We start from the raw sequence: 12,497 nt of genomic DNA, 5'->3' as shown, positions 1-12,497 counted from the left end.
AATTCTTAAACAATAAAATCAATTTTTAGCAATATTAATAATAAAAATTATGTAAATATTTTTATTAAATGTAATTTATAAATGATCTTATATTTTAGATTGATTACAATTTAGATGAAGTATAGTATTATTGTATTAATTTTATGTAATTCTTAAACATTAAAATCAAATTTTAGCAATATTTAATAATAGAGAATATCCTAATAAAATCTAAATGGTAATGGTAAAGAGATTATCATTTTTAAATTTTATGTTCTTAAATGTTAAACTTATAATTAAATAATTATATATTTTACTTGACATTTTTATTTTAGGTATTCCTAGATCAAACTTTATGAGATATTATAAGAGATATCAAGAAAGTGACATACTTACTAGTGTAGGACAAAATAATAAAAAGAGGATATTCACAGAAGAAGAAGAGGGAGATATAACTAAATATCTGATTCAATCTAGCCAAATTTTTTATGGCCTTTCAATTAAAAAGGTATAGTTTATTCTTCATTATTTTATATTGTTTTTTAGATAAAAATATTAGCCAACCAAATGGCAGTAAATATGAAGAAAAAATTTCCTAAATCTTGGAAGGACCATTCAATGGCTGGCCATGACTGGTATTTAGGATTTATGTCAAGAAATCCTACTCTCTCCTTAAGATCCCCTGAAGCTACAAGTATGGCTAGGGCAACTGGATTTAATGAAGAAAATGTTCTATACTTTTTTGATTTATATAAAAGTTTATTAAATGATTTGTTAAGTAAATGTTTACATTTAATATTTAGGAATATTAGATGAACATAAATTAGAATGTATGGCGATTTACAACATGGATGAAACTGGACTTACCACAGTTCAAACCCCATCCAAGATTATTGCACAAAAGGGTCAAAAACAGGTAGGATCTATTACTTCCGCAGAAAGGGGTACCTTAATAACATTAGCTCTTGCTGTAAATGCAATTGGTCATACAATTCCTCCAATGTTTCTTTTTCCCAGAAAAAAATTATGACTATTTTGTTAGAGATGGTCCATCTGGCTCTATAGGGGTATCAAATGGTTCTGGATGGATGCAAGAGGAGGATTTTATTATTTTTTTGAAGCATTTATCTAAACACACTCGGTGTACTCCAAAGTCCAAAGTTTTATTAATCCTCGACAATCATATATCACACCACTCCTATTCAGCTGTCAAATTTTGTATAGATACGGGAATAATTCTATTATCTTTGCCACCCCATTGCACCCATAAATTACAGCCTCTTGATCGGTCTGTTTTTGGGCCTCTCAAAAAATATTACAATAATGCACTTGATTCCTGGATGCGTAGCCATCCAGGAAAATTATTTACAATTTATGATATTCCATCAGTTATTAAGGATGTCTTGCCTTTAGCAGCATCACCTCTCAATATATCAAATGGTTTTAAAGCATGTGGAATATATCCACTGAATACAGATATATTAAAGAAGATTATGTGGCCTCAGTTTATGGAGATTCTATATGTGAACTTCCAAAAAGCCCATTATTAGAATCAAGCTCAGTATCTTTGGTATTAAAAGATATTTTAAATACTAATAGAAACTTAGATATATGTAATGATACTCCATCTACGTCTTATGTTCATTTAGATAATATTCCTGGACCATCGTGCAATTTATCAATATCTTTGCCTCATCCCAAAAAGGAAAGAGTCAAGAGAGTAAAAAGGAGAGCAGAGATATTTACATCATCTCCTTATAAAAAGAAATTAATTGAGAAAGAAAAGAAAATAATGGAAAAAGAAAATATTAACAAGAGAAAAATAGTGAAAAAAATTATTCACAAAGATATTTGTGTTTGTTGTAAGCTGGAATATATCAAACATCATAATGGTGAAGAGTGGTACCAGTGCAGAATGTGCCACGAATGGTTTTTTATATGTCCAAAATGTGTATTAAATTAACCAAAATTAAGTTTCAATTTTTATATATAATTAGCTTCAATTTATATGTATTATGATATTTTTAACAATAAAAGAATAAAATTATAGTATATGTATCATTATTAATAAATAAAAATACATTTCAATTTATTATGGCCTAAAAAAACCATTGGTTTAGGAAGCCCCTTGAAGTGGTTTGCCTCACCCCGCTATTGGGGCTTGTTGGGCAAATTTACGACTTTTACAAAAAATAAAATTTCAAAAAAATGATTATATTCTAGAATTTTTTTATAAGGCACCTTTATAGAGTATAGTTTTAGGTCCAATCATATATTGCTTTTTATATTATCTAAAAAAAACCAGGAGCTATAAACAATTTTGTAAAAATCGGTTCACCTAACCCCAGTCTCCCCTACTGCCTGGATAATCAAGAACCTTTTATTCATTTGAGTTATAAAAATGTCTAAAAGGGGGATAATTTATTAGTATTCTTCGCCTAACCCTATATTAATATTGGAACTATGGGCTTGGCTTGGTCGAGGTAAGGAAATATTAAATTCATTGAACTCCGCTTTTGACTTAATAATGACATGAAATTCATGAAATTCGTAGTCTACATTTGCCCAATTTTCTTAAGTACCAATATAATGCTTTCAGTCTTTCTCAGGTCTCAATCAAGTCGATGTCACTTTTTTGATATATTCTACCTTAGTTTTGCAGCGAAAAACTTTCAAATGATTTGTTCGGAATTTTAAAATAGTTGATAAAAAGGAAAATTTGAAACAAGATATCAATTTATAGATAAATTAGTAGCGTATTTATTTCTGTTGCGAATATGATAAATAAATGTAAATTGGAATATAAATGCGATTGGAGGTACGAATGATTATTATAAAATATAAATTTCTAATCATAAAACAGTAATATTTGTAAAAATATTTTTGCCGGTATCTAAATTTTTTGATTTGGGAAGGTAGGGGGGGGGGTGGCATGTCTCTCTGCCTCTGCCCCCTTCCCGGCTGCATAAGTGCGTGTTAAAATGCTATATTATATAATTTGAAAACGTTTAAATAAAACATACCTATTCTAGGTGGTTCATAACCGTGACAATCATCAGAAGGACGTCTATTCAAAAATTCCTTGCACATGCTAGATTTAGTCCAGTGACAACATGCCATAGCAGGGAACTCATCAATCATCAAATTCGAAACAATCGGAATATAAAAAGCTTTTTTCCCGCTGTTAATTGATTTTGTTTGCTGTTCTTGAGATCTCCGGGGGTCATAAGGCGATATTTCGATAGTTCCTTTAGGATGAGCTAATTTTATAGTGCCGGCCCCTGTTTCACCTCTTTGATTTAGCATTAACTCTCCGTTTGATTTGTAGCAACATTGTTGGCCAGCGCCGTTTGAACTTATATACATATTTGATAAATAATTTAAATATATTAAATTTCATTTTTGAAAAGAATTATTTAATTTATTATTTTTGCGATCTAGTGGCAATTACGGCTAGGGCCTAATTGAAGCGTTTAAGCGATATTTGAAAATTAATGGCAACTAATCCTGAAACGCTCAATAGCTTAAACGCATCAGTTAAACCCTTTCCTATAACATGCCACCCACCCCCAATAAATAACGATATTAACTCTAAAAAATTAAACCCTCCTACCCCCTAACCCCCTATTCACTTAAATATTTTTAGAGAAAGAAGAAAATCAAAATAATCAAAATTAGCAAAAAAAGTAAATGAAAATCAAAATTAGAAAATCCATATCTTTACTACCTTCCACCCCTGTTTCCTCTATTCTATTTTATTTCAACGACAATCCTGTGACCTTCCTCCTACCATAGAAGTGTCAGCTTAACTCAAGGGGGTAAATTTAATATTATACAACAATGTGGAAATAATATACCTTGGAAATATTGATCTATAACACGACCAGGTGTCATTCCCTTTGGCCGGGCATCCCATTTTATCGGGTTGAAGAGGATTATAAAAGTTGCTAATCGTGCAAATGGGATCTCTTTCAAAAGAGAGGAGGTCTCTATTGGCTTGCCAGGCTATGCAAGGGCAGGTAGGAAGGTCCAACATTTCCCACGCTCTTCCTTTATCGACTTCGATAGCTTGTAAACAGAGAGATAATGCTTCCTTTTCAAATTCAGCCTGCGATTTTTCGCCCCTCAGAAACCAGCCTAATATGTGCAAGTCGGACCAAAGAGCAGGAGTATTTCGACTTCACACGATTTATAAAGTAACGTTTTAAAAACATTTTTTGAATAAAAAGTATGTTAAAAATTGATATTTAAAAAAGTTTTACAAAAGTTAAAAACTTCTTAATATTTGGATCAGTTATAAAAACTTTAAAATTTTTTATAATCACAGTGACAACTCTGGTTAAGGTGCCAAACCACATACTAATTTGCTGTTCCTCTGCAAAAAGCAATAAATGTGCTAATTCCATTTACTATTTAGGAAATATATATGCCAAGATTTCCCATTCAAAAAATGTTCCGATCAAAAAAGGAAAGTTAATCAAAAAGGAAAGGTAATCAAAAATGGAAAGGTAATCAAAAAAGGAAAGATAATCAAAAATGCAAAAGTAATCAAAAAAGGAAAAGGTCCAATCAAAAAATGAAAAGTACGAAAAAATAACTTAGGAAAGTTCCCAAGGAAAAGTAAAGATCAAAAAAGGAAAAGTCCGATTAAGGAAGGAAAAAGGCCAATCAAAAAAAGTAAAAATTTCGATTGAAAAGGAAAATGTTCTACCAAAAAAAGTAAAAGGTCCAATCAAAATAGAAAAATCACACAAAAAAGAGAATAAATTCAATCAGAAAAAGAAAATTTCATTCAAAAAAATGGAATATCATTATTTATCATATTTTTTTTAAATTGTTTTTGTTGTGGTTTTATTTAATAATCCTGAAATGTCATATTTTTGGCTTTTCTTTAATTTTCGGTTTTTCCTATAAAAATCAATTTTTTAAAAAAATATATAATAAATAACGATTTTCCTTATTTAATGAGAATTTTACATCTTTTATTAACACCTTATCTTGTGGAACTTTCTCTTTTTTGATCAAACTTTTCCTCTTTCGATAGGATCTTTCATTTTCGTTAACACTTTTCATTTTATGATTGGGCCTTTTAGTTTTTGATCATGAATTTTCTTTTTTTATCGAGACTTATCTTTTTTTTGAATGGGAAACTCCATATATAATATAATATAATATCCAATATCATTTAAGTTTTGAAAAAATTGATTTTGCATTTAAATTTGCTTTTTTTTAAATTAAATCATTTGTTATTATTTCTATATCTTTTTAAATAACATTTTCAATAGAAATCATTTTCAAATAAAGATAACCATTTTTGGCTCACATACGACTTCAAATAACCTTTAATTAAGATCAATATTGAAAAACTCATTTCATATTTCACATGTACTACCTAACCCTATTATAACAATTTGGTACATATTATCTCTTAATTTAAAATTATATTAGGTCACATATATGAAATTATGGCATTTGATAAATTAACTAGTCAGGCGTGTACCCAGGAATTTGGTCTAAGGAGGGGGGGGTAATAAAATTTTTTAAGAAATATTATTGTTTTTTAAAAATATCAAGCATAAATTTATTATGACTAATAACTATTTCTAATACACAATTTTAAATTAATGTGAATTATAAAAAAAATTATAAGTATAAACTGGCATATAAAAACTATAAAATAATGTGAATTAAAAAACGGATATAACTGGCGGTATATGAAAAACTATAAAATAAATGTGTAAAATATAAGATACACTTAAATGACCCAAAAATTTGAATTTCGAGCCTTTAAAATTTATATATAAAGTATAAAAAATTTAAAGTTGGAAATATAAATTAATACACAAAAAGTTTCTTAGGAATAATTGCATTTTGTATGTTATATATTTGTAAAATCTAATTTTTGTTGGGATCGAGCTAATTTTTCAATAATCCCATCCTTGCTTGTCGCCAAATGCCTATGAATATTAAAAGATACAAACCTTTCAATCTACTTTCAGAAGTTGTACTTCTTGGATGTTTTTCAAAGACCTGCAAGCCCGGCCTTCGGGCTGGACCGTATTTTAACCTTTTTAAATATACCCGGGCCGGGCCCACATTTTTTTAAAAAAACACCCGGGCTGGGCCTGAATTATTTAAAAAAAACACCCAGGCCGGGCTCTATATTTTAAAAAAGCCTACATTTTAAATTGTTATTATTAGCTATAAAAATCAAAAATAAATATAATTTATTTTAAAAAAATCAGGGCCGACCCTGAAAATTTTATTTAAAAAAAAGCCTGGCCTTTTAAAAAAACCCGGGCCGGGCCGTAAAAATTTTCAAAAAAAATCCGGACCGGTCCTTGCAAATGGTACTTCTGCAGGGATCTGTTATTCTTCTTAAAAAAGGGAATGTTCTCTCATTAGTTTACTGGGAAAAGTTGCTAATATATATAAACCCTTTTAATACATTGGGAATATAATCTAAAATATGTTTGAAATAATGCAGAGCATCCATAGCATTTTTTTGGGACTATATCAACCATAGTTAATCTTATAAATATAGTTATTCAGCTAATAAGGTATCATAAGATACTTTAACATCTTCATGATATAAATCTAACAAATATTTTTTTTTCTATCACCATCTGAAAAAGGTTGGGAAGACTTTTGTAGAAGTAATATTTGCAAATTGGTAAGTGCTGCATGATGAATTAAAAATTAATTGGGTTATAAATGTATCTGTATCTTAGATAACTCTTCTACTCCTCCTATATTAATGTTTTAACGATGAGCTTGCCTTGCAACAAGTCGAGGGAGACAAAACACGTATAGCTCTGCTTTTGATCCAACAATAACATATAAATTATGAAATTCTTTAATTTCCTTGAGTTCTAATAAAATGCTATTCACTATTCTCATCTTCTTAATCAAGTCAATGTCATGTTTTTGAAAAGTAATATATAAAATAGTTGTATAATTAAATAATACATTCTAATGAGAAATAAAATTTGGAATAAGTATTGAATCCAATAACTTTCTGGCTTCTGAGGAAATATTTCTTTCAGTCCATTGTGATATTTCAGTAATAGCAAATAATTGGCTCTTCTAACTCCATAAAAGCTGTTACTGCTTGATGGCGGAGACTATATCTCGTTGGACAAGGTTGCAATTTCTTTTTCCCTGTGGACAAGAAGTTTCATAATTATTATTTGACTAGAAATTTGAAAATGGTCCGATTAAAAAAGGAAAAATGTCAAACAAAAAAGGAAAAGGTACATACAATCAAAAAATGAAAAGTATAAAGGAAAAGTTCGAAAGGCTTAGGAAAATGTCCGATCAAAAAAGGAACAGGTATCAAAAAAGTGAAAGTGTCAACCACAAGAGAAAGTCCCAAAGCAAAAGGAATAGTGTCAATCAGAAAAGTAAAATTCCCAGTCAAAAAAGGAAAATTGTTATTTTTTTAAATATTTAAAAAAAGTTAAAATATTTTATTTCTTGTCAATTTTTTTTAAAATTTTTTATCTTTTTATTTTTCCTTTTTATTTCTAATCTAGTATCTTTAAGTCATTTTTCTTTTCATTTTTGATCATTTTTTTGTTTTTTATATATAATTTATTTATTGTACCTGTCATTTTTCTTCACTTCTCTATTTTTATGTTAATTTATATAATTCTTTCCCCCTTTTCATTCTACATAACAATATTTTAACTTTTTATGATTTTTTTATAATTCTTTCCCCCTTTTCATTCTACATAATAATATTTTAACTTCTTATGATTTTTTTTCCCTTATATTTTTATTTATTAATATTCACTTAATTTTTATTTCTCTTTAAAAATGCTAACCAATATTTTCACTAAACTATATGACGCTAATCTCAAGATATCCTTAATAGATGTCCAAACTTTTTTGGGTGCAAAATCTTTAGGCTTGCATAATATCCATGGCTAAAATATTGATTTAGTCTTTTCCAAATATCGAGCCGTTTAATAACACTAATAGTTTTCCATCTTCTACATATTGTAATATAATAATTCTTTGCATTCTCCTCAGATATTCTTCTCTCTCTATGCTCTCTATTGTTGCATTTACGCTTTTGTACGCTATTATTTCTTAATGTAATTTCTTAATATATTTAATCGATATTACTTTTTACATGTAATAATTATTGTATTTTTATATATGAAGCCTTTAGCCACAATTTATTTACCATAAATTGATTTACGATAGAGATATATATAGATATTTTTTATGAAAACGTTTAATATTGTATCACTTGTTTTTTTTATATTCGATGCGATTTTTATATAATAAATTATTCGGAATTAATACTTGCAAATAAAGCTATTCACAAATTCAACAATTTTATTCTTGTCCAATAATACTTGCAAATAAAGCTATTCACAAATTCAACAATTTTATTCTTGTCCAATATGGTGGAGGATGGTAATAATAACATAAAAGTCTTACTCAAAACCCTTGATCTAAAATTTATTGCCGAAAACATAACTGATGAACCTACGAAGAAATATAAACTGTTCGAGACAATTAATAGAGATTTGGCGGTGAGTATAATGGATTCGATTGATAATTTATCTTATGAACAAATGAAGGATTTGATACAAAAAAAGGTTGAAAAAAATAAAATTACACGTATAATGGAAGTTTTTAGTTCTAAACCAGATAGATTAGAGTCATCCAGAGAATATCTGGACAGGCTGAAGGCGTGCGGATCTGGTCTTAATTCAGAATTGATAGCGGTTCAATTCATTATTAATTGTCACAATGAGAGATTAAAAACAAGATTGATAGAAGAAAACACGACAGACTTGATTATCATTGAGGAGATTGTTGTCAAATGCCAATCATTGGAGATTAATAATAAAAAGTCCTTCATTGAAAAAGATACATGGAGAAAAGATGACAGATATGGTGCACAATGCTATACGACATGGAATGAAAACAAGCATAATGGTAGGACCTACAACAACAACAACAAAAACAACAACTACAACGATAACAACAACAATTTCAAAAAACAAGAAATTATACAAACGTCATATAATTTGAGGCCAAGGAATAAGATAAATTTTATTAATGATTTTATGATTAATATGCAACTTAATAATCTTAATTTTTCTTTTTTGATAGATACGGGTTCTCCGGTGACATCCTTGCCCATTAAAGATTTTGAAAAATTGGAGAATTTTGAAGAAATTGAGTTGGAAAATTGTTCTAAAAAATTATTCTCTTATGAGGGTTCTCCTATCACAGTCGTTGGTCAGGTCTCGAATATTAAGGTTAAATATTTGAATACAATTAAATATTTAAATTTTTATGTTTTGGATGGGGAGGGACCACCTCTATGTGGTCAAGACAGGATTAAAGAATTTGACATAATCAAATTCAACGTTGATGTAAACACTATTTTAAATAATGAGATAGGAGATAGAGTGAATTTTTTAACTTTTGACAATACTTTCAAAGATACTGATAAATTTTATAAAAAAAATTATGTCATTCAATCGTTATTTACTAAAAAAGGGTATTTTGAAGAGAGTTGTGACGTCAACAAACTAATTAAGAAATTTGACTGTGTTTTTAATGATAGAATTGGAAAAGTTAAGAATTTGGAAATAGACATTTTATTAAAAAATAACTTTAAGTCAAAATTTGTTAAGGCCAGGAGAGTGCCCTTTGAGTTAGAAGAAGAATTAGAAAACACTATAGAACAATGGCGACAGTAGGGAGTAATTAAGCCTGTCAGATTTTCACAATGGGCCACTCCATTAGTGTTAGTTAAAAAAAAGATAATACGTTGAGAGTTTGTGCTGACTTTAGAGTTACTGTAAACCCACAATTAGAAAGGTTCGAATATCCGCTTCCAAGGATTAATGACATAATTGCTAAAGTAGGTAATGGAAAGTTTTTTTCAAAGATAGATTTCTCATCGGCGTATCTGCAAATTCATGTATCTAAAGAAACTTCCAAATTTTTGACCGTCTCCACACACAAGGGTCTTTTTCAATTTAATAGACTACCTTTTGGGCTTACAGTATCGACTGCGTATTTCCAGAAGACTATGGACGAAATATTTGCTGATATTAAGGGGGTCATTTATTATTTAGATGATTTATTAATTTTTGGTAAGGATAAGTTAGACTATTTTTATAAATTAAAAAGAGTGTTTGAAAGAATGTTGGAGTTTGGGCTGATTGGAAATGTTAAAAAAAGTGAATTTTGCAAAGAGAGTATTAAGTATTTAGGTTATTTGATAAGTGACAAAGGTATACCAGCCAATTAAAGAAAAGATAGATCCTATAAGTACCATGACTGAACCTAATAGTAAGGAAGAATTGCATTCGTGGTTGGGTCTGATGAATTATTATTCAAGGTTCATTGAAGGTTTTTCTAAATTGGCAACTAATTTATATGAATTGCTTAAAAAGGGTATAAAATTTTATTGGGGAATTAAGGAAAAAACTAGTTTTGATGAGATTAGAGAAAGATTGTGCAATGCACCAATTCTTGCACATTATGACAGAAGTAAAAACTTATTTATTTCTACTGATGCCTCTAATAAAGGTATGGGTGCTGTTTTATTTCATATTGAAGAGGATGGTCTTGAAAGGCCTATTGAGTTTACGCGTTCAAAATGAACGCGTTCGTGAACGAAGTTCGCTTTTTTGAAAAAAGGTGATGAACGGCGTTCCTTTTTTTTGACGAACTTTGAACGTGAACGCGTTCCTTTTCTTTGATGAACGCGTTCAATTTTACGTTCGTTCAATTTTAAAAACACTTTTTATTTTTATTTATTTGAAAAATTAATATTAATCCGCATTTTTTAACAAAAAAGTCTTATATTTTTATTTATTTGAAAAATTAATATTTAATCCAATTTTTTAACAAAAAAGTCTTATATTTTTTAATCAGCTGTTTTTACTTTTTCCTCTTTCATATTGCAATTAACGTACCATAACGTGCTACTGCTAGAGAAGATAAGATTAAAGTTTATTAATTTGAATATTTTATATTTTAATTTAATAGATTAGGATTTGCAAGGATATAAATATTTCATCATCAGATTCTTAAAATAAAAATTCAATATTAGTGAATTAGAATTACCATGGCCCTATCAAAAATATTTCACTGTTTTAAAATCAATTCCGAGATATCCTTTTTTTTGACGAGGAAGAAGAGGGCAGATTGGAGGATGATAACATAGCTCAATTTTTTGAGACAATGGATAAAACATTAAATGTTTTTAATAAATTCCCCCTTTTAAAAGAATTGTTTATCAAGTATAACACCGCAATCCCTTCATCTGCCCCTGTTGAGCGAGTTTTTAGTATAGCTAACGCTGTATTAAGTGCCAAGCGTTCATGCCTATCAGATGAAAATTTTGAAAAGCAATTATTAAAAATTAATAAGAAAATTTTTTTATAAATTTATTTTTTTATCGCTCTATTATATTGTATTTATAATTATATTATCAAAATAAAACTTTTATTTTTTATCATGGCTAATATATTGGGTTGAAAAATATAAGGCATTTATTTATATTAAATTAAATTTTAAAAAAAATTTATCATAAAATTTTGAACGCATGAACGCGTTCACGAACTTGAACGCGTTCCTTTTTTTGAATTTGAACGTGAACGTGAACGCGTTCGATTTTTGTCAATGAACGTTGAACGCGAACGCGTTCGATTTTTTTAAAAATGTTTACAGCACTAAGTTTATGTCAAAAGCCTGGACGGGTGCTGAGAAAAGATATTCAATTATTGAGAAAGAAGGTTTTTCGGTTGTTGTGGCTGTTAAGAAATGGAGGGAATATATAGTAGGGAGAAATTTTAAAATTTTTACGGATCATAAACCTCTAGTTAATTTGTTTGGAACAGATCCGGTTAAACTTTACAATATGTCGCCAAGGCTACAGAAATGGGCTTTTTGTTTAGCTGGATTTGATTTTGACATTAATTACAGGAGGGGTAAAGATCAATTTATTGCTGATGGTTTATCTAGGTTAATAAAGGAAGATGTTATTTGTTTTTTTAATATTGATAATGATTTAAGGGACCAGAGAATTTTGAATAATTTAGATATGATTAGAAGAGAGACTGTGGAAGATTTAGAACTTATCAAAGTTAAACAATTTATTTTGAATGAAGTGGGAGATTTCACACAGATTAAAGTATATGGAGCTAGGTAAGTTGTTGTTTATTAAAAATGATTGTATTTTTAAGGGAGAGCAGATTGTTATTCCCCAATCGCTAAGAAAAGAGATTCTAAATGTTCTTCATGAGGGACATAAAGGTTTGTCGAGGATGATGGATATTATGGAAAGATATTTTTGGTGGCCCGGGGTTAAAAGAGACATCAAAGAAATGGTTTTTAGGTGTAATATGTGTATGGTAAATGCTACAAAATTACCAAAGGTTAGAAATAATCATTGGGTAGATCCGAGCAGACCCTGGTATCGTATATTTATTGATTTTTTTGGACCCATTAAGAACTATTATGGATTAGTAATAATT

The 12,497-nt window shown here is 28.9% G+C and overlaps 1 protein-coding gene across 1 annotated transcript in view; it reads right to left on the bottom strand.

The window, feature by feature from the left end:
* Positions 1-2,348: 2,348 nt before the first annotated feature.
* Positions 2,349-12,497, bottom strand: part of LOC135927915 (uncharacterized protein K03H1.5-like) — an 89,414-nt gene continuing 79,265 nt past the window's right edge. Inside the window, exons 8-10 of the mRNA XM_065464182.1 lie at positions 3,837-4,157; positions 3,003-3,334; positions 2,349-2,356 (exon numbers count right to left, since the gene is read on the bottom strand). Coding sequence (XP_065320254.1) covers positions 2,349-2,356; positions 3,003-3,334; positions 3,837-4,157 — 661 coding nt within the window. The remainder of the gene's footprint in view (positions 2,357-3,002; positions 3,335-3,836; positions 4,158-12,497) is intronic.

Source organism: Gordionus sp. m RMFG-2023, chromosome 1 (assembly GCF_954871325.1).
Source record: "Gordionus sp. m RMFG-2023 chromosome 1, tfGorSpeb1-WG-v2, whole genome shotgun sequence".
Taxonomy (NCBI): Eukaryota; Metazoa; Nematomorpha; class Gordioida; order Chordodea; family Parachordodidae; genus Gordionus; species Gordionus sp. m RMFG-2023.
Note: the sequence above shows the minus strand (reverse complement) of the source record. Positions and strands in the feature narration are given on the sequence as shown.